This window comes from Dermacentor variabilis, chromosome 1 (genome assembly GCF_050947875.1).
Source record: "Dermacentor variabilis isolate Ectoservices chromosome 1, ASM5094787v1, whole genome shotgun sequence".
In the NCBI taxonomy this organism is placed as follows: domain Eukaryota; kingdom Metazoa; phylum Arthropoda; class Arachnida; order Ixodida; family Ixodidae; genus Dermacentor; species Dermacentor variabilis.
Window position 1 is genome coordinate 132239580 of NC_134568.1, and position 22928 is coordinate 132262507.

The following is a 22928-nucleotide window of genomic DNA, read 5'->3' on the forward strand; positions in this document are numbered from 1 at the left end:
TAAGTGCGTTTCATTCGCTTGTCGATACATGCATCCGTGGCTTAATGGTTTCAATATCAGGCTTCTGTACTAGAGTCCCTGTGTTCGAATCCTGCCGTCGGGCAATTTTAATGATGTTTATTCAATTATTTATTACGCAATAAACTGTTGAAAATGACGAGTTTACTAAGTCACAAAGCCGTTTGAAGCCAAAAAGGACGAAGTTTAGGCAAATCCATGTACTTCCCATAATTCCCATGCTGGGACAACCGCTCCCATTGTAGATCACGTAGACACTAGCGCCAGAGTTCCCTCTAGTAATTTTGTAGGAAACTCTATGCCATGAGCCAGCGAACGTTCTGGAGTAATCGCTGGTGCCCGCGTGTCTTCCAGAAAGTTCTACACAGCATTCGCGTCGCACATACATACAATCAGAAGAAAGGGGGTTAACACCTGGGTTAACCCCCTTTCTTCTCGGTTATTACATAACGAGCATAGAGTTTCTCACTACATTACCTAGAGGGAAATCTGGCGCTGCTGCGCTGTGGTATGCATGGGAATGCCGGTATATTGTGGATTCGGATTGGCATCGTTCTCGTAGAGACAGGACACCTTGAAGACGCGCTTGGCAAGTACCGTTCCGTCTCTCACAATGATTCATTTTCTACTAGAACAGCACGTGAAAAGCTGTTTTAGCTTTATTATTACGCGAAAACATGTTTTGTTTAACTATGAGAACTTGTTATTGTGTGTACGACTACATGTTACGTAAAAAGTATCAGCGGGCCGCTAAAGTTGGAGGACAGACGACAAGGTTCGCGCTCGCTTTGAAACAGTTGGTCGTCTGTTCTTGCTTTTCTTCGCTTGGTCATGCATCGTGGGTGAGTAAATATGTAATATGCGTGAATGGAAACATTTTATGAAGATTTTACTTTGAGAACGCGTTATCTGCGTAGCCATATCCACGTTTTAGACGAAGCCTCTTACAACACCAGCCAACACGAGCCTCGCAGACACATATACCGTCATTCCCATGACGGCACGGTGCCCCCTTAAGAAATTCCCATAGACGGTGGCGCCAGATTACCCTCTAGGTGTTATAGTGAGAAACTCTATGATAACGAGGGTCTCGAATCCGGCAACATTGATGCCTTCAGGTAGCATATGTGGGTTTATTGACCAGTTGCCTTCACCCAAAAAGATCACGTTCTCGTGACGCGTTCGGCAAAAAGGACGTTCCAAGTCCGCCGCCAAGGTCTGTGAGTGGTGGCGCTGGCTAACACTCCCAGGGTTCTACTAGGACACACAAATACCCAAGAAAGTGGATGGGGAAACGGCGCCGTGGTAGCTCAATTGGTAGAGCATCGCACGCGAAATTCGAAGGTCGTAGGTTCGGTTCCCACCTGCCGCAAGTTGTTTCTTCATCCACTTTAATTTCCGTTAATTAATCGTTTCTTCATTTCATTTATTAAGCACAAGTGATTTCCCCTATGTTGTCCTTGGTGTCAGTGTTTGTTGGCTTCTTATGATATACATACAATCGGATTACACAAGGTTCGGCGACAACAGGCAGGCAGATTGATAACATTCTAGAAACTTCCGATACATGCAGGCGCGTCCTGCACTGTGCGAAAACGTATGTTAGGCGGTGAAACGGGGTCACCCGATAAACAAGTTCACGTGTCAATATAAATTTGCAGTTGAAATACTGCACCATTATAAGAGTGTACGCGCGCAACCGGTCTCGGCGCCCACAGCGAAATTACGTTGAGTAGGCTGCGAAGCACGTTTCCGCGCAAATTCATTTCGCTCGCAGCGCCCTCGCACAATTTGTCCACATGCGGCGCTTCACATGGAGAGCGCTGTTCGGGGCACTCTCACCTCTAGCTCTGCCCCCCACGTGACAGTGGGCCACCGCGTCTATAAAGGGAGCGTCGGTGGCGTGGCGGGAATCACTTACGTTTGTGGTACAGTACATGAAAGTTGTTGTTTAACGGGGAGTAAGAACCACAGCTCTGCCGCCACCAGACATGGTGAGTCCTAGCTGCGGGGCGCGCTATCCTTTAACGCTGGAGGAGCCGGGTTCTCCTCTGCAAGGCGTGGGGTTCGGATCTGTGCACACGGTCGTGGGAAATTGCCGCTATCTTGGCAACGCGAGACTGGAGCGTTTTCTTCGTCATTCATATTTTCCAACCTGAAGGCGGTGGAGATGGTGAAATTTTAGAGCCACGCTCCTTACTACCGCTAGCACTCATTCTTCTTATGGGCAGCCGCAGCTGTCATTCTGCGCAAGAGCCATAGCTTCCTTTCCGTCGTAACTGGGGTATATGCGGGGGAGATTCTGAACGCGGGAACACCTGCCAGTTTCAACAACAAAAGCAGCCGGCACGCCCAAGCTGTCGGCCTTCATTATCTGCAAACTCAAATAAGTCGAAATGGGCGCCCTCGCTAAGGAGTATGTAAAAATGCGGGAGAGCCTCGATTTTACATTATCTTGAACAGCACGTTTACAATAGACAAAGCTCTAATTCACGTAAACTGTGTGTGTGTGTGTGTGTCGTGCCGGTAGCCGAACCCTGGTGGTGACAACGTTGGGCAACACCTGTCATTACCATATATACTGATCCGTGGGTTGAGGGCTCGCCGAGGCCTGCGCTTGTCGGGGGTGTACATGATCGGCTGTTTGTATGCGAACACCCCCGGCACGCAGGTGCTTAGACGTGCCGGCGGAGCATCCCACGAAAGTAAAGTAATATCCACTTTTTCATTTGTTTAGGTTTTTATATGCTTTCAAAACTGCAGTGAGAATACGTTTATGCGAAAGGTAAACAAGCAATGAGATATTTCGTCTCAATGCTAGTATATTTTGCGCAAAAGTAGGCGCTTTCCAGGGTGCTTGTGAAATTGTTCTACAGCTGTCGTGGTTGCTTAGTGGCTATGGTGTTGGGGTGCTAAGCACGAGGTTGCGCGATCGAATCCCGGCCACGGCGGCCGCATTTCGATGGGGCGAAATGCGAAAACACCAGATTTATTTAGGTGCACGTTAAAGAACCCCAGGCGGTCCAAATTTCCGGAGTCCCCTACGACGGCGTGCCTCGTAATGAGATCGTGGTTTCGGCACCTAAAGCTCCATAACCTAAGTTACCTACTCACTAATGGAATTTGTTCGCCCTGTCTCACCGCAAGACGCCGCCGACAGCTGACTATACGCGGGTCCATGCAGGACTTCAACCACAGAATAGCCTCAGTTCTGTTTTCCCTCAAAACTGAAGGCGAAACGCCGGTGCTGTCGTTGGCAATGGTGACCACCCATTTCCTTCGTGGTTCCTACGCGTGTTTGCGAGTTTGTGTCACGGTAGAAAAGTTCTTGATTGCTGCAATTATCGTAATGCCGCGAATACTCTGGCAGCTTCTGACCGCATAAGCCTGCGCTGGTGCGCAGCAACGCGGCGATCGGCGGCCGCAGAGCCATTGCCTTTTCGGGATGCACGCCGTGCTCGGTGTGTGGGTGCGACTATGTACGTTCGTGCCACGCCCTGCGTCGACAACAGCTTTGAAAAATGTGCGCTTGAGATTACCACTTGCACAAATTCTATTATGTTTATGGGGCTCATACTTTTATGTATTAATAATACCTTACAGGCCTACCGAATGACATTGAGTAAAGTGTGTTTGTACAGAAAAAAAATTGTAGCATCAAAAACAAGAAGTCTCAAAAGAAAGGTTACAGATAGTACAGTGGAACATAATTATACAGTGTTATCAAAGAGCGTATTCAAGTTGTTGCAAAAGGTATCGTGGCTAGACATGGATGCGATGTGGTCCGGAAGACTGTTCCAATGTGCAATAGCGCATTGCAATTGTGGCTGTTTGTTCCTAAGAAAAATTCTAATAGAGAAATTTCATGGTTCCATTTTATGAGATTACGAAACAATAGACCTGATGCGCTGGTAAAACTAAATGTCTGTATTGGTCTGTTAACTTATAGGTGTTTTGGTGTAGATATTACTGTGCACCAAGGCAGCTTGTTCTGCATAGGTGCATGAACTGTTAATGTTAACGCGAAGCTTTCTCTAGGTGAACCCTCCCTGTTCTTGCCGATCGGGGTTTCTGCTGCTGTTATGCCAAACAGCTTGCGCACAGCACTGCACTCGCATAATGAATTGTGGCTTATCTATAGGCCCATCTGTACTATCCCTACAGATTTGATGGCGACCAGCTCTGTTCTCTCCAAAATTAAGCAGTGAAAAAAAAAATGGCACCTAAATATCCTCAGTGCGACAAGTGTACATATTAAAATGCATACCTTTTATTTATTAAAACGAAACCTTCTGTGCCTTCATTCTCTATATTTGGTGTGTCTGCTTAGTTTGCTTCTTGCCAAGCAATACTACCAATACAAGTTTGTATAATGATTGCTACTACTATTGCTTTAACACGGAACCATAAAGCATTTGATGTCTATAGAACATGGTATTGTCCTGTAGAACAAGCTACAGGACTGGCAGAAATTTCTATAGGGCCTCTTTGTTTTGCTATCGGACCTATAATTCTTGTATAGTACCAATAGAAATTTCTATTGGAATTTTCTCTAGTGTGTGTACTGTATGGACCCAATGCGCTATGCATGTAATACTTGTACAACAGTGTACTAGAATATAGCTCGGGCCTATATCGGTTCGTTGCCACGTGTTTTCCCCCTCAGATTGCTTTGACTTGCCCCCTGAAAGGATGCTCCTGACATCACTCGTGCATATTAAGAGGATACGGAGCCCAGCAGGAGGACACACAGTAGCTTGCATTTCGCATGATGCTACATAGGTTTGACCATGGTGTCGCAACATTTTGATAGAGGCCTCTGCATTAACCTTCAGGCCATCTGGGACAATATAGAGCAGTCTGGATAGCGTGAAATGAACCCTGCTGATCACAACTGCGAAGACCATCATGGACAGCATGATGTTGTAGACACCAAAAGGTGTGGCAACGCAATGTCTGTTCAGCCCCTAAACCAGATAAAATTGCACACAGTATGTACTACTGTGTGTGCAGACTGCGCCATGTATTAATGACAAGGCAATGTAACGCATCCTAAGCATTGAAGGATATTTCTTCCGTGCATATTCAATCAAGCTTGCTTGATGTACATATAGCCACAATTTATCGGTTATTTTATTGTGGTCATGTTAAACTTCAGTCTCCTCATCTGTCAGATCACATTTATCAGCTCCAAAAGTAGCCTGTGGATTATTCATGGTTGAGAAACTCTGCAATTTAATTGTCATAGTTAGACTGCAGACCATAACAGTCAAGGCTACACTGAGCTTAAAACAGCAACTGGAACATTTTGCATCTTTAGCCAGACATTCAAAACACAGAGCCACTGTGGTTTCATTCATATGTACTCTCAGGAGCGCCCGAAGGCTCAGTATTGGGACCACTATTGTTTCTCCTTTATATCAATGACATCAGTAGCGTGGCAGAAAAGGGTGTTCAGGTTAAGCTCTTCGCAGACGACTGCTTAATTTACACCACAATTACTAAACTAGATGACCAGCTTAAAATTCAGAAATGTTTGCAAAATTTAGATGATTGGTGTACGAAATGGAAAATGGAAATAAATTACCCCAAATCTACATATACACACATCAGCAAAAGGAAGACTATCTATTCCTTTTTTTACAGCATTGGAGGACATTCATTCGAGAATGCGCATTAGCTCAAGTATCTAGTGGTAATAATAACACGGAACCAACATATAGATAACGTCTGCATGACTGCTTATCAAAAGTTATACTTTTTGAGAAAAAAACTGGAACGTGCATCACGTAATGTAAAACTTATTGCATACACCACCCTCAGTAGGATGATACTAGAATATTCAGTCGTTGTTTGGAGTCCCCATAAAGTGATGCTTAAGAGGAAGTTGGAAAGGATAGAGACTGGCGGCGCGTTTTATTTGTTCGACGTACCGAAGGAAAGAATCGGTCATGCTTAAGTATAAACCCCATGCAAGCGATCTTGCACGCGACAGCGACAAGCGACGCGATGGAGATGGTTGTCGCGTTCGCTCGTCGCCTACAAGTCGTACCCCATGCGAGCGACGACTTCGAGCGGCGTCCCTCCAGTGCTGCCGGTATGAGCGCAGCAATATAGGCGCTGAAACTAGCGTGACGCGTGCTTTATTAACTTAAGTTGATGTTTTACTGTAAAAAGCAGCATAAAATACTTCTGTAGGTCTTGCAGTAGGTTCTTATCCTTGCACGTATAAAAATTCAATCGTTTGCTCGTTCCGTGCGACAATCGCAAGTACTTGAGTTATGTACATTCAATTCCGGCTTCGTGCTACTGGCTAGTCGCTCATAGCACTTCCGGGCGTCAAGCAACGAATTCTAGATTTGCAGAACCGAGCAATCTGTTCACGCAACGGCCCGATCTGTTGCTCGAAGCCGTCGCTCGTCGCTGTTGCGAACAAAATCGCGCTCATGGGGTTTAGCCTTTATGCTACAGCTTTGCAACTTGGATCTTCTTGAGGTACGTAGAAAGAAATATACGTTTAAGATGCTTTATCAAATAATGCAGGATCAACTTAAGATTGATAGCTCAAATATCTACACGCTCCAGGCAAAAGAAACCCGCAAACTAACCACGACTAAGTCATAAAGCCGTATCGTACTAACAGTGATACATTTCGATACTCATTTTTGCCCGATGCGATAGAAATGTGGAACCAATTGCCAAACACTGTTGTTAGCCTGAAAGATGTCACCGACTTTGAAAATGCTACTGAGGCATATTTACGGGAGTTTTTAATATAGTATTAAAGTGCCAAGTGATATGTGCGACTTGATGTTCATTGTACATATTTTGAAAAATGTCAGAAGTGTGCTGAACAGCATTCAAGTGAACATCTTATTCACTGTGAATTAACAAGTGTTGAGCAACTTTGCATACATTCACATTGTCCATATTTGATGTATGTAATTGTACTGTCCTCTCTGTTATGACCCTCTATGAGGGTTAACAGTATTAATAAAATAAAATGTTACTTGCCCGTGGGCTTTCATGATGTTTGTAAAACATGTTGGCCACAGATCTCCTAAATAACAGCATATGAATATACTGCATTCATACAGACGGTATACAAACATACGTTGTGAATGTGATCGCTTGGAATTTGTGTATTAATGCTATATTGGGGGGGGGGGGGGGCATTTTGTAAAACAGTCGGTGAACTTCACACATAAAAATGAAACCAAGTAATAGCTTCAGTTGTACAACACTATTATTTGTCAGGACAATGAAACATTCAGAAGCTTTCTCTCATGCCTTTTCCATGGAAGGGGAAGGTTGTGTGCCTGTTAATTTACTTTTTTTATTTGTTCACATGCTCCTTCAGTGTCCTTAACCCTTTAATCTCCAAATTCCAGAAAAACTTACAAAAATTTCCTAATTGTTTTGTCACAATATTTTTGTAATTCTGATTATGAAACTACAATACTTCATTGGTTATCATTTTTAAAAAAGTTTTAAAGAAGCTGCTCTTGAAGGCAGCATTCCATTAATGCTCACCGTAACTTGTCTTTGGCGGTGGGACTAGCACATCGGGCTGAACGAGTGCAACTCTTCATCGGTACAACCTACCATGACTTGTATGGCTCGGGATTGGAGGTTAAAGGGGTAACTATGGTTGCGTCCCTTTGGTTTTACTGACATCATCCTTTGCAACCACATTTATGGTAATAAACTTTCCTCATCTCTTTAGACTGCAATACAGTTTAGCTGTCCACTAATAAGTAAGGCAATTATGCTGCCCATGGCCATTGCTTTACTTCTCTAATGAAATAAGATACTGCTACTTGCGAGACGCTGGGAATGTTATGCAGTGTCACTGTAAGCTCATGACTAAATTATGTGCAGGCCAGTCAAAAGCAGTACATATGAACATGAAGCAGGCCATCTTTGTTAGCATGTGTTTTTATCATGAAAGGCAAAATAAAGAGAATTCACTCACTTGCAATAATTTTTTTACTTAGGCCGGCTCACTCAAGCTCACACTTGCCAAAATAGCCTAGCTGTGCTCACTCACTCATAGTCGCTAGAAATCAAACACGTCTATCTCGGGCTCGCCTAGACTGTCGCCAAAATGGTACACTGTCAAACTTGCATAGGCTCGCAGACTCGCTCTGTCCCACTCAGATTCACAGAATCATTGATGCAGACCCATATAATTATAGCCTTGGGTTCAAGGCAATTCATGGAATTAGACTTGCGCAGGTTTTCAGAATTGGACTCAAACCCACTCTTACTTAATTTTATTTGCCTGGGCTCGGCATCGCTAGACTGTGGGTTAGGTTGGTGTAATCACTTGCAAGTAAACTGACTTTCTCTCCACAATAATTTCACATGCGTGAGATAGTGTTAGTGAGGAATAACGGGTGTAAGCAGGCGTGAATATGAACAGTTGTGTCTGCAAGTTTAGTGGAGGCAAGTACAAACAGGCGAATTCGAGTTAATGTTAGTAGGAAGTAAGGTCGGTGAAAGTAAGTTCACGTGAAAGTGACCATGAACGTGAGTCACTGTCGGTGAGTGAGTGGATGCGAGTATGAGCATGAGCGGGTGCCATTAAGCGTGAATGTCTACGCGATGTCACAGTTGGCTGAATTCATTGCCCCTCTGCAGTACATCAAATCCATGTTTGAGCTTAAAGGGCCTCTCGCCAGGTCTGGCTCATTTTGAGCTGGCAAGTGCAGAGCATACAATGCGCATTAACGATCGTGTTTGCAAAGAATAACATTGCTGCGCGCGGCAATAAGGTCTGAAATTTCAATCCGAACGCCGTTTTCCCTTGCCCTTGCGGTGACCGCGTTCCAAGCCGGACGGTGACGTCCTCGAGTCCCTTCGCCTACGTGCTCGTGTCCGCAGTGTGACGTCATTCGTAGTGACACGTGACTTCGATAATTATTCAAGGCAACATCTGTTGTTTGTGTGATATGTTGCTTGAATTGACGAATTGAAGTTTAGAGGAATAATGAAACACAAATAGAATGTCTGTGTGTCTTTTGTTTTACTTCATTTGGTGAGCAACACAGCAACAACGAGCAAATGCCACAGCAAAAGCAAGCAGACAGTTTAGCACCATGTACAAAATAGTGTTCTTTAATGATTGAGCATCAATACACTGATCTACGCACCGAAGCAAGAGAGATGTGCTTTCGCTTCGTCTGCTTGTTTCCACGGTCGTGCAGTCACGTGCGTAATTACCGAAACTATGCCATTTTCTACCGTGCTCCAGCGCGTGATCATGCCCTGTGATCCACTTGTTCTGCCTCAGTATTCGTGTCGCACTGAATTATACCTCTAGTCATGTGTCCTTGTGCACAGCGCGCAAGATCGGACGCTGCACGAACCAGACAACAGCTCGCGCGCGACGCTGTAGGTGGAAATGCATAGCACCAAAAAAAAAAAAAAAAAATGCGAGGAGCAAAGAAAAAAATTAAGGCGGGGCCTGGGACGTATACGTCACGCAATCCTCGAGGTCCGGTATGAGAGAACGCAGGGAAGGAATTCCGCTTGCTGAGGCTAGATGGGGCGAGTGGAGTCTTGCTTGGCAGTGGAGCCCGCCTGCTGAAATCATGGGTTCGCAGCACTGAAATATTTCTAGAACAGCTATTAATGTGCCGTTCTGAAAAATTTTTGCGGCAGAACGTTCCCTAGAGGACGTGTAACAACTTCCAGCATATAACTAAAATTTGCTATGGGGCCTGGTGAGGGGTTTTATAAGGAGGGGGGGGATGGCACTCTTGTGGACCATAATAGTTGCATGTTTTTTTAAGTGTATCTTTACAGTGAAGCTGTCTGTGGCTACTCTCCGGGAAAATTGTGGTGGCGAACAGAAAATGCCTTGAGGCAAAGCCATCTTTCTCGCAAATGCTGTGTAGCTCCCAATCTAATGTAGCTATTATGGAAAAAGTCGTACTGAAATTGGTCGCTAGGACAACTCTATAATTCCGCCGAATTTTCCTTGTCATAGTTGGTTCACAGTGAAGTTGTAAACGTTACAGAATTCTGGTCTGCTGTCAATACATGGGCATTTATGGAGGGATTATGGTTACAGGAAACAGCTGCGACTCCTGTTTTATCGAAACTATTCCGAAACAAATTATGGCAACTAGCCGCTAAGACAACTCTAACATTAGTTTCCTTTACTTAATTACATAGTTCACAGTGAAGTTGTCAATATTGTGGAATTCCCGTCTGGTGTCAATACATACACTTCTACAGGATTGAAATGGACAGCCCCATGTTCTTTCACTAGAATAAAACTCTAGTCCTTCCAAGTTTCATTCAGCTAAGTAACTAGGAAGTATGCTCAGTCACAAATTACAAACGTGTTGTTTCGTGCACTCCTTTGGACTGCGCCCCGGTCAACGCATATCATCGCTTGCACCGAGGCTCTATTTAATGGCCACGTGCGTCCAACCAGTGCTCCGTTGCAGCTGTGTCGACAACACCTGTGCATTTAGAGTGGCAGATTAAGAGCCATCGGCGGTGTATCACAGCGACCACAAGGCCATCACTCACGTGACAAAATAAAGAGAAAAAAAAAAACAAGACAATCGATTGTGCATTTAGTTGTATTTTGCATAAATCACATATACATAAATATATGTATAGTCGCATTCCAACAAAACTCTATACCAACATAATTTATACCGCTATAGCGGCTTTGCTAGTCAACCACCTTCACAGGGTGGAATGGTCTTGATTTTTACATCAAAGCTGTATATGGTTAGCTGATTCGTCCGTCTGTCATATGTATGCCAAAAATTCCTCCAGCGCAACCCCATGTGCTTGCGCGAAAAAGAGAGGCACATGATTGGCTGCACCAGTAGTGATGTCGTTGCTCTCCATCACAGCTGAGCGCATGTGCAGCAGTTTTCCTCCGGCTCCGAAATAGGTAGGCCACGCTTCATACATACTCTTGAGCAGCAGGCAGCTTTCGATCAGCAATGCTGCGAGCAGAACCAGTAATGAGCTCGTCTATGCTATGCCAGTGCTGCAGCCTGGGCACAAGAACAGGCTTGTGCAGCCAAACACAAGCAGCAACTGCATAATGAGGATCTGGCAGCCTACCAAGCCGTCGTTTAATAAACCATCAGGATTAACCCAGTGATAAACACAGAGGCCGCAGGTTTCAGCTTCACTGGTTAACCATCTGTATGAAATGATGTGGCGAACAGCATTTATGCATTGAAATGCCTGAAAAGTTTCGTGTATAACTTGGCACCTTACATCAATAAAACTTAATGGCCATAGCTCCTTCGTTTGCATTTCCTCACTTGCTCATTAGTTTCAACAAGCTTGGCCTCAGTTAGTCTTTCGGGCACGGACTCGTATGTGGCTCAGTCTGAGTGAATTGACCCATGAGTGAATTTCCCCAACCTATGCCACAGAAAAAAAAAAAAATGAGCAAGAAAAGTAAGAGATTATTTTGGAGCAAGATAGAGAAGTAAACCAATGAGATCTGAGACAAGGTCAAACTGATGGTTTACTCCTGTAAAGTTGCAGTCGTAATTAGCTTTATTCAAACCTGACAGCATAAGAACTTAATACGGCTCTAAATTTTGAGGATATGAGCACAGCATGTAAAGCACAAAGCTATAATGCTATCTGCGAACTACTGTTGTGCTGTGTGTTGCGGGCAGTACATAAAGAAAAAAAAAAGTTACACCTTCAACATCCTAATCTTGAACGTCTGCACTGTACTATTCATATTTAATTAATAAATTAACAGGAAGCAAGAAGTTCATATTGTGTTTCCACTGAGAACAATGGCCAATCTCCCCCCTCCCCCCCCCCCGCCCCTCGTGGGTACATGCCAAAATTTGAAGGACGAAGTCTGCGATGTTATCCTTAGTTGCTCAGGTGATGCTAAATCGATCTCCGATCTCTTAAATTTTCCAGTCCTATTCACCGATTGTACCATAGTAGCCTATATGCAGTTGAATAAACACTTTCAACAAGGCAGCACAAACATTCTTTGAAGGCGCAGCTTATGTCTTCCATCATGTGGGCTCTTTCTGCAATGGAAGACTGCCTTCTTCCATTCTCAAGATGGCTGGTGCCACCCGTACCACTACTAAGAATCGACAGTGCGCACTCTTCAGTGTTTTCAATAGCTACTGCACCGATACTGTGTGTACGATCGCATGACAGTTTGTGTGCCTGCCTTGTGCTAGGACTAGCCAAGGTCCACACCAAATTTTAGCCTGCGATCTTTTTAATGTGGTTGCTGCGGAACAGATTTTCAGTGCAGGGAGGCTTTACTCAACGCAGATCACGAGCACTAGTTGCCACCATGAAGGGCAAGCATGTGTGACAGCAAGCAAAATAAAAATATACATAGAAATGAGATCTTAAAGAAGGGTAAAAAGAAGGACACCGACCACTGAATGAATACAAGAAAAGACGTTTCGGCTCCCCTGACGGGAGCCTTGTTGAACAAGGCTCCCGTCAGGGGAGCCGAAACGTCTTTTCTTGTATTCATTCAGTGGTCGGTGTCCTTCTTTTTACCCTTCTTCATGATGCCTCCCGACCAGACGGGCTTCTGTCAAAACCTCGACTTCAGAAATGAGATCTCAAGCCTCATTTTTGTTATCACTATTAAGTACTGTCCTCGTGTCGCATGTGTTTGTCCTCTATTTTGTACCTAAGTCTGAGTGAATTACAAGCCAACATTATAATTAACAAGCAAATTTACTTTTTCTTAAATATTCCTTTTTGTTGTCATAGCTGTTTGCATGTTTTAGAGCTATCTGCAGTGAATCCACATCAACCAGCTTAGACTGATTGGTACTGTAGTTTGTACCTGATTATTTGGGTCCTTTTTTTTTTTTCCAGGCTCTTTTTTTTTCTTCGCAAACAGCGTGCGGCGAGTTGCCGCGCTGGTAACATGGACGGGCCTTACGCCAAGCCAACAAGAGACCGCTCCGAGCTGCCGAACTATGCGACTGGCAGATGCTACGTCAACTGCTCTCCGCTAGAGCGCTATGCATGTCTCTGTTAGCCAGGGGCCAGGGTTAGCTCGGTTAGTATTTTAGAAGCCTGTAGCATAAAGAAAGGCTTTCTATATGCCTGTAGCTCGGTCATAGTGGAGGCTACGCTCGGTTCAGCAGACTCCGTAATCGGCATTTCATCGCTACTCATCATACGTCACGTTTTTGTGCTAGTGTGCTATGACGTCAATATTTTTGTTCCTCCATTGTTGCGTCATAGCAGCCACACTAGCGACGAGTCTTGACCACGAGAAGGAGCTTTTAATGGCTTTTTGTAGCTGCATTAAAATTATTTTCAAATGTTTGCAGCATCCAATACCTCGTTGTGGATGTCCTCGCATACAGAAGCAGCCTACAACAGGCTTTTATAGTCTTAAAATTTGGTGTCTCAATCCCTTGAAATGAATTTCTTGCATAAAGGTTCATTCCTGTGGCACAAGTCTTGTTTTGGCAACCTGTGAAGTACAAGTTACCAAATTCTTCAAAACTAGCATACTATCATCAGCTATCTTTGCTTATAGTTTACTACACGTGTAATGGCTTTTTAGCAGAGTGATTAATTCGAGGCACTTGGGACACCTTAAGGTCAACAAGCATGAAAAATTCACCTATTAAGTTTGGTGACTCGTATGCTTTGTTACGTGAACACTCTAAATACCATGTAAGGATCTTCTAACTTGATTCTTTTCCATTTGCAGTGCAGCCAAGCAGTGTTCGGTTTGTTGCATTTAGCAACCATTGCTGTGACTGTGGTCACAAACAGCGCTGTCATTCTGGGGTGTTGTGGCTCAAAATCACAATTGGATTATGACGCACGTCATAGGGGAGGACTTTGTATTAATTTTGACCACCTGGCGGGGTTCTTAAAGGGTCCCTGAAATGGCTTGGATAAATTTTGTAGAAGCATAGGTTACAGCTATAGTAGAACATTCACACCACAATTTAAGTGATGTGTCTCATAATAAGAGAGCTACGAACGATTACAAGTTACCTTCCTCCCTAGCCATGCTTTTCCTCCTCGCCTTGTTCGCCGAGTGATTGGGGCTAAGCTCCACCTTTACAGACTTTGCGTCATGATGTGACGTTGTGACGTCTACTTCTGGTTGTGTTGGAGCCAGCTTGCAAAGCCTATTCAACCCCTCCACTAGCCTCCTGGTAGTTGATTCCCCACGAGAGCTATCCAAGCAGTCTGCGTTGCAAGTGTTCTGTCGCATCAACGAATGTGTCCGGAATTCTGGTGTTCGCAGGCAAGCAGAGCATTTTAATGGATGGGCAGAGGCATAAACTAAAGCCCCTTCGTACTACTACTGCTGTGATGAAGGGCCATTAGCGTAAACTTGAGTGGCCTGTACGGCACAGCCACTTGGTGGTGCAGAGCATAACCAGCCAAAAACGGCTATCACTTCTGTAACCAAGTGTAAAACATTTTAAACATTTAAATAGATGACGTGTTCCCGATTACGCTTGCCGAAAATGTGCACTGGCAGGAAAATAGAATACATTTTATTTCTGCTATATTAGCTCTGTGTTTGCCTGGTTGAGCTCTGTACCGCCAAGTGGCTACATCGTTCTGGCCGTTCATGTTTGCACCTCCACTCATGCAGAGTCCGCTTGCATTTACCCGAATACCACACGCTAAAACTCTTTATTGCAGTATTAATCCTCCGGCGTGAAATGACGAACGCAAATGCATAGATGCCGGTGCCAATCAGATACGGACAACCCAATGTGCTGCAGCCACTCCACTCGCATGTGTCCTTGCAGAGGGACACGATGCACTAGCTTGACATGTTGCTGATGGCTGTATTTGCAGCCCAAAGCCTAACAAGAGCATTGTCGAGAAGGCGACACTTGCTGTGTGCCTGAAGTGCTTGAGTGCAGTGATTGTCTATTCCTTTTCTGTCACTTTTTTTTTAGACCATTTTATTGAGGGCGCTGCCATTTTGCTATCGCAGTGCCGTCTATCGTCTGCGCCATGCTATTATGTGGGATCGCGCTGGAGGGTTCACGGCGAATGTGCTGTTGACGAGTGGCAAGTTTTCGCACTTTCCCAAGGTGTCAACAAGTTATTGAATTAGGAAACTTGTTAGCATGTCGCCACTACGCATTTAGCTTCGACATAGCCATGTAATATTGAACGGTGATGGGCCTAGAGGCGCTCCCACTGCCCATGATCGAAATAGGAGGCGAGTCAAGTCTGAGCATTGTCGATACGCTACGTATACGTGTAACATGTTATTATTGTATGTCTAGCCTTGAACTCTATTAAGGTATAACTCGGGCGACAACAATCGAAGGTGTCTCCATGTGTCATGCGGTGTGCCGCACCAGCGTACATTCCAATCCAAGTAACTACGAAGCTCGGAGGAAGCACATTTTGATAGCTTTCGTGGTCCTAAAAATTTCTTGGTACGATTTTTTTAAACATCGTTTCTCTGGCACCTGGTCATCAAGCTTTAGAAATAAAAAAAACTAAAATAACTTGAGCGAAAGGGCTGTTAACATGGATATGATGAGCTTATGATAGTGGCCGCGAATATGCCACGATCGCACAGATGCACGTGACGTGTTGAAAGATTATGCAAACTCTTAGGTCTCGGATGGCGCCTGTGCATGCAAGGGCACCTTGCCACACGAGAGATATATTTTCTGTGGCAATACATACCGTGCGCATGACCGGCGTTGACAGCTTGCCGGTAAGGTTCGGAAGCACGGGAGAGCCCATGTGAACTGGGGTCCGCCAGCACACGGTAGGCATGGTTTTGGTTACAGAATGGAAAAGAACGCACCTTGTTATCTTAGTCTGCACGTACTGTTTTCATAAGACGTCCTCGGTCAACTTGCACCAGAATGCTGGTTGCCAAGCATGATAATCTCTGAACACGTTTGAACAGAATAAGTTTAATGTACATGCAAAAAGAAATAGTTAACTTCAACCATTCGCAGTAGGACTCGAATACGCACCTTTCTTTCATATCCCAGTTTGATCATGGGTGCAGAGTTCTGAGTTTGTTGCCGAGCGCTCACTGGGAACAAAACCTTCCGAACATACACGCGATGGCATCAAGTACTTTCTGTTTATGCTGGCAATACAAAGCGGACGTTTCTCAGCTGTCGCAGCGGCAGTGTCCATGAAGTTGCTGTGGCTGGAGATGCACTTCATGCTTACTTCCGAAAGTTATTTTTGGAGCCGAATACAGCAGAGTGGTAGCCCATCTACCTTGAGTCATCTGACATCCCAGAAAAAACATGTTAGAATCGCACTAATTTGCAATTAAACCGCTGCCTTTCCAAGCTGCCATTGAAAGAAAACTGAATCCACACATACCAGTACAAGAAGGAGTTCGCTGGTTCAAGGCTACGTTCCTCCTCGCTGATAAAACTGTCTATAGAAACAAATTAAGCAACATTCCAACTCTTCCAAACAACATTTGTTCACCTTAAGGTTGCAAAAAGTATCAATGATGCGCCCTGGTTAGCCAATCAGATAGCTCGCCCAACTGACGTCAATTGGCCTAACCACATCAATTGTCATGGGGCAGCTGAAAACTTGATGGAGTAGTGCTGCTGCAATCAGTTGCGATGTACATTTTTAAACCTTATAATAAATTGCACCTTTATGCAGATCGCTTAAATGCGTCACCTAATGATCAAGACCTACCCTAACGACTGTATGTTTGTACAAAATCATCAAAATCGTTCCAGGGTCCCTTTAGACATTTGCATGTCACATGAACTCGCCAGGCAGATTCTTGCCTGACAAGCTGACTTGACACGCTTCTGCCGGGTTCATGTAAATGCCGTGATAAGTATATATATGCACATTCATTTTAGCCACGTAGACCTGTGCCAAACTCTGGAACTGGTATGCTGAGTGGGCCATGAATATTACAAACTGCATTAGGATACAATGCCTTTTGAAACAGAAAAATTCTCTCAAGAGCTGGTACAGAAAGTGAGTGCTGAATCTCTCTCAATATCCCAAAGTCCTTTAGAGGCACTTGTGTCCTCAGTTCTCTGAGTGAGGAAAACACACACACACTGACCAATCGACATACGTAACCGTTCACCAAAGGTTACACCCTTTTTCACCTTGCAAAGGAAAGGGTGTCGTGGTATCGTGCATTGCAGTATGCCGCATACCTTTGGTGCCGCAGTATTTTCTGTGCCATCAGCCTCACTGTCACGTCAACACCCAGTAAAGCTTTTGCCTGTAGTTATCTTCTAGAGATGGTGCGCCATCTTGGGAATGGCGCTGCGGAATCCGCTAAGAACAGAAGTCAAGTTCACATGGACACGCGCACAGGTTACTCAATAATCCATAGCGTGCAGTGCGACCGGGCCTAACTGCCATCCCGCACTTAATCCCTGGAATTTAAGCGCTGCGGCGGATTCCTCATTTGAACGAAGCATGGGCAGGAGGCGTGTTGTTGGCCAGGGCTGCGAGCAATGTGCATGCATCATTCAACTGCAATGCAAAGGAGGCTTTCACTCATGTCTTAGCAGCTCCCGTAACAATTTTTTTTTTCTTCTTTTGTGCACACATGAAGCACCTAACTGATAACAAACATGTTGTGCGTCATTCATATTCCTGACTTCAAATGCCCAACCGTGGGGACTGCATTCCGATGGGGGTGGAATCATTCAATGGGGTGGTATTCTTCAGGTTCATCTTGACAAGCCCCAGGTAGCCAAATTAATCTGCAGCCTCCATCTTTATTGCCTGTCCTTGCCTCTTCATGGAACCCACATACATGGACATTGTACCTCCTTACTTCGTAGATTTTGACGTCATGAAAACCGTGCAGACAATAAAAAGGTTATTGGGTCAATTTGTTCTTCCACATGCTCATGCTGCCTCTTAGCCATGCTTGCTGTTTATTTTGCAGAGGGAGTGCATCAGTATCCACATCGGCCAGGCCGGCGTGCAGATTGGCAATGCCTGCTGGGAACTCTACTGCCTGGAACATGGCATCCAGCAGGATGGCCAGATGCCCAGCGACAAGCTGTCCGGTGGGATCGATGATTCTTTCAACACTTTTTTTGCCGATACCGGCGCCGGCCATTATGTCCCCCGAGCTGTGTTCATCGATCTGGAGCCAACAGTTGTAGATGAGGTGCGCACTGGTGCTTACCGTCAGCTCTACCACCCGGAGCAGCTAATCACTGGCAAAGAGGACGCTGCAAACAACTATGCGCGTGGCCATTACACCATTGGCAAGGAGCTCGTCGACCTGGTGCTTGACCGCATCCGGAAGCTGGCCGACATGTGCACGGGTCTACAGGGCTTCCTCGTGTTCCACAGCTTTGGCGGCGGCACTGGCTCTGGATTCACCTCGCTTCTCATGGAGCGCCTTTCGGTTGACTATGGGAAGAAGTCCAAGCTCCAGTTTTCCATCTACCCAGCACCCCAGGTGTGCATATGCTAATGGTATCTAGTCATCGGAGGTTATAAGTGTTTTGTAAACTCCCGCGAGCAGCAAATGTTAACATGCCGGGAGTAGCAGTGAGCTGCAGATTAACAAATTGGCTGAGTTTGCATTTTCATTCATAATTAAATATTGCACTATAATTCTGTGTACATGATTGGGGAAAAAAGCCATTGCTAAAGCAGTAAACCTGTCGGAGCATGTTGCTAACATTTGCAAAATCTGCAAGAGTCTAGGAAAGTCTCTTCAGTTGAGGACTCAAATGTCTTCTCCCTGGGACAGTGAATAACATCTGACACTGTCGAGCAAAGGCCTCCAGCACTATCAATGAGCTTAAACACTTGTGCTTTGGACACCCAGAATGCACGTAAACTCGTGCTCATTGACGACACCAGTGGTTATCATCAGGCACCACCGAAGTACAAGAAGCTAATTGTTAAATAGGGTAGGGTTCGAAGTTGGCTGTTAAGCTAGTTGCTACGTGATGTTTAAAATGGCAACAGCGCAAGGAAAGTCACAAGAGACAGCACTGCCTCTTTAATTCTTGTCCCATTTCTTGTGCAGTTTCTGTTCTGAATGCAGTGCTGATCTGTATATTAGGCATTGAATAGGTTCACTTAACAGCAGCAAGTTACTGTCACTTTATTTTGCACTATGTACACGCAATCTGCTGCTCTTGTAATAGCATTTATAACGTGGCAGTGGCATTTTGACTGCAACACTCAGATATTGAACATGCGCAGGTCTCAACTGCTGTTGTTGAACCATACAACTCCATCTTGACCACACACACGACCCTGGAACACTCTGACTGTGCCTTCATGGTTGACAATGAGGCCATCTTCGAGATCTGCCGGCGCAATTTGGATATTGAACGACCCTCGTACACCAGCCTGAACCGGCTAATTAGTCAAGTTGTCTCCTCCATCACTGCTTCCCTCCGCTTCGATGGTGCACTCAACGTCGACTTGACCGAGTTTCAGACCAACTTGGTACCTTATCCTAGGTTTGTTGCACCATTTCTTTACTTTCTTTCCCATGCCTTCACTAAAATCACTGGCATCTTAGATTTGAGCTACCACTCCACATTTGCACATCTATAAATCATGTAGAATATTGTGCATACAACGGGAAGATCTCTACAATACGATGCCTTTTAAGGGACATTAAAGGCAAATATTAAGTGAAGCTAAAGAGATAAATTAATGCTTGAGGACGCCTAAGGCGTCAGTATCATTGCGAACAAATACATGTATCTACTAATCGAGAAATCGAGGTGAATGCAGGACACAATTTGAGACTCACCAGGGACATTCAAGTACTAGCCCGATGACGAAGGCACTCATTTTATTTCTGTAGCTAGTACTCAACTTTTCATAAGAAGATAACTGCATTGCTTTATAAGACGGAAGAAAATTCTACTTGCCCAGTTCTATTCATGTTTAGAAAGTCATTGGTGTTACCATTGACGACGACGTGGGTGGTCGAAATGTTTTAGTCTTACATCACTGCTACCCGGGTTTATATCCAACAGATGCCTGTAAAGCTTGCGGACAGAGAGCAACGCTGTGACATACGCTCTGGGAATGTGCCGGCAACCATGGTAATGAAATCATCTCCGTTCGCGACGCGTCCATAATCACGGCCGTTGCCACAGTAAGGGAAGCCTCGAGTTTGCTTCTTCCCAAAGACGGGAGCCGCCGGGGACTTTCTCCATCAACGTCACCGCCGCTGGGAGGCGGCTCTCAAAAGTTTAGAGTTGGCAGACCAGCTCTGGGCCGTCCGGCAAGCCGAAGATGCCGCCCGAATCCGAGGACTTCGAGCCGCCACCTGAGGCCACCACAACAAAAACTGCTGCACCATTCATTAATAATGTTTCTTCTTCTTCTGCTAGACTCTGCGCTGCGCTCACCTTTACGTGTTAGTAGTTTCATAATAGCGTAGTGCTGCACTGGTTTAGCTTTCTTGCGAAACTCCCACAAAATGCTAGTAGTAGAGATTTCCATGTCTATGTGATGTTGCGGGATGCCCAAACGTTTCGTTTTAGCTAGACTCTACACTGCCTCTGCCTTTGCGTTTTAGTATAGAAGTTTCGCTATGGCTTAGTGCTGCTTTGGTTTTGGTGGCTCATGAAACTCCCACATAATACAAGTAGCAGATATTTCCACATCTATATGATGTCGCAGGTTGCCCGAAAGGTTAACTCCACTTAAATAAAAGCAGCTGCAGCAGCGAATCCAACGCTCTGTCTTGGCTTGGTTTCTCCATGGCCATGCGTTTGCGTTTCACACAAAAAGCTGTAGCCCAGTCTGTCGGGCACCATTTAACTGACAGGCGGCTTTAAAGTGCGGAGATAGCATATGCAATGTCACCACTCCGCCGCTCTAGGGCAGGCGATTTGAATTGTGCTAAAGGTATCCACACCCTTCAGACACTTCTTAAATGATCTTTTCCTAGCATGAAACATGCGCTATGAGGGTTCTGGAATGGCATTTTAGTAGTCAACATTGACTTAATATTTCCGTTTAGGGTCCCTTTAAATCATCTCATCATCCTGATGCTGTTTGATTTGTAGCATGAAATACGTTGAGCCCATACTAGCCTGCCCTCACCCCTCTTCACTTTTTTTCTGATTAAAGCATATTGGTGCAATTCGCTTACCTTGGTGCAGGATCCACTTCCCACTGGTCACATATGCTCCCATCATCACCGCTGAGAAGGCCTACCATGAGCAGCTTACCGTGGCCGAGATTACCAACGCATGTTTCGAACCGGCCAACCAGATGGTCAAATGCGATCCACGCCATGGCAAGTACATGGCCTGCTGTATGCTGTACCGTGGCGACGTGGTGCCTAAGGACGTCAATGCTGCCATTGCAACCATCAAGACCAAGCGTAGCATCCAGTTTGTGGACTGGTGTCCCACAGGATTCAAGGTGGGCATAAACTACCAGCCGCCTACCGTTGTGCCCGGCGGAGACCAGGCCAAGGTTCCGCGTGCTGTCTGCATGTTGTCCAACACGACAGCCATCGCCGAGGCCTGGGGCCGACTGGACCACAAGTTCGACCTCATGTACGCCAAGCGTGCCTTCGTACACTGGTACGTAGGTGAAGGCATGGAAGAGGGAGAGTTCTCAGAGGCTCGTGAGGACATGGCTGCCCTCGAGAAGGACTATGAGGAGGTTGGCATGGACTCGAACGAGGACATCGACGAGGGCGAGGAGTACTAGGCTGGGTGCTGCATTCCCTCGACAGGAACAAGAGACTTTACAAAAAACCAAGCAAAAATGGCTGTTGTCGTTTGAAATTTCGTAATAAAGGACTTGGTCATTCCACTGCTTCTTCAAATATGCAATCGTATTGAAAATGCGCATAAGAATTAGTCTCTGGAGACACGGAGTGTGTTTAAATGCAAAAATGACAAAGCGAAGTGAACACGCTGCCAACACTGTGCTTAAACAGCTCGGCAGTGGAGCCAGATTTGGCAGCATTCTGCCTTTCGCTGCTATATAGGCACACTCTCATTCCTATTGAGCTGCTGTGTGTATGTACTGGTCTGAGTGGAACGGACGAAATCCAAGGAAGTTCATGTAATTAGATTTAAGTGCATGTTAAAGAATCCCATGCTACCATGTGCCTCATAATAAGAAGCCAGATAATTTAATGTTTACCACTTTTGAATGAATGAATTCTGGGGTATTACATGCCAAAACCATGATTTGATTATGTTAGTGAATTCGGGTTTAATGGTGCAAAAGCAACTAAGGCCATGCTGCGCCAGCTGCAGGATGTTCAGCAACCAAATGTTAAGGCAGTGAAAGCTGCGTTACCTTATAGCATGTTCGATGCAATGTGCCGTGTAAGCCAATGACAGTACGTACGAACCTAATTCTCACTGGCTATGGACAATGGCACACACCAATTCCTCAAGCAAACACGTCTCGCTGTATCTTCTGTGTACTATGTTGACAAACACTAGTGGTGCAGCCAAGGTAACTCTCCACCCGTATTGCACTAAACGCTGAAGAACTGTAGGCGAATTAGGGTGTTACAATTTGAACGTTGGAGCTTAAGAAGTAAACTTTTTGTGTGTGCGAAAAAAACTTTCAGAAGAAAACCATGTATAAAAAATATCTGATAATAAATAAAAGCTATGGTGGGGGGTAGGTGCGATCAGCTTAACATGGCAATTGATTGGTTTCAATTAGGTAATTCTGGATTGCCAAGCAAACATTTCTGTTACTGAACTGAATAATGGAGGCTCCAAACAATAGGATCACAGGCACTAATAAATTTAGGCCAAAATTGCGAAGCGAGATTTCGAGTACGTAGTCCTTTTTTTATAACAGAAAAACGCCTGCAAGACAAGAAATGGTCTATTGTCCCTGCTTCGCCACAGAATGAGCGTAATGGTGAGGGGACCAGGCCAGACCTGTGTAGATGGAAGTTAACATAGGTGTAC

At 45.1% G+C, this 22928-nt stretch overlaps 1 protein-coding gene across 3 annotated transcripts; it reads left to right on the forward strand.

Annotated features, from left to right (window-relative positions):
* The first annotated feature begins 1861 nt into the window (after positions 1 to 1861).
* Positions 1862 to 21808, forward strand: LOC142584767 (tubulin alpha-1C chain-like). Of its 3 annotated transcripts, none has more exons than XM_075695016.1 (4): positions 1862 to 2012; positions 17927 to 18451; positions 19210 to 19472; positions 21138 to 21808. In XM_075695016.1, the coding sequence occupies exons 1-4, from the start codon at positions 2010 to 2012 to the stop codon at positions 21694 to 21696; spliced, it is 1350 nt and encodes a 449-aa protein (XP_075551131.1). In that variant the 5' UTR covers positions 1862 to 2009; the 3' UTR covers positions 21697 to 21808. The 3 variants fall into 3 exon arrangements, with proteins under 3 accessions (XP_075551131.1, XP_075551122.1, XP_075551140.1); XM_075695007.1 differs by lacking the exon at positions 1862 to 2012 and adding an exon at positions 2652 to 2723; XM_075695025.1 differs by lacking the exon at positions 1862 to 2012 and adding an exon at positions 12895 to 13069.
* The last annotated feature ends 1120 nt before the right edge of the window (positions 21809 to 22928 follow it).

Excerpts from the sequence above, each read along its gene's own strand:
- LOC142584767 (XM_075695007.1), top strand. The coding sequence starts at position 2,667 with ATGCGAACACCCCCGGCACGCAGGTGCTTAGACGTGCCGGCGGAGCAT. Across the intron at positions 2,724-17,926 it reads CGGCGGAGCATCCCACGAAA|AGGGAGTGCATCAGTATCCA; the intron begins GTAAAGTAATAT and ends TTTATTTTGCAG. Across the intron at positions 18,452-19,209 it reads CCATCTACCCAGCACCCCAG|GTCTCAACTGCTGTTGTTGA; the intron begins GTGTGCATATGC and ends GAACATGCGCAG.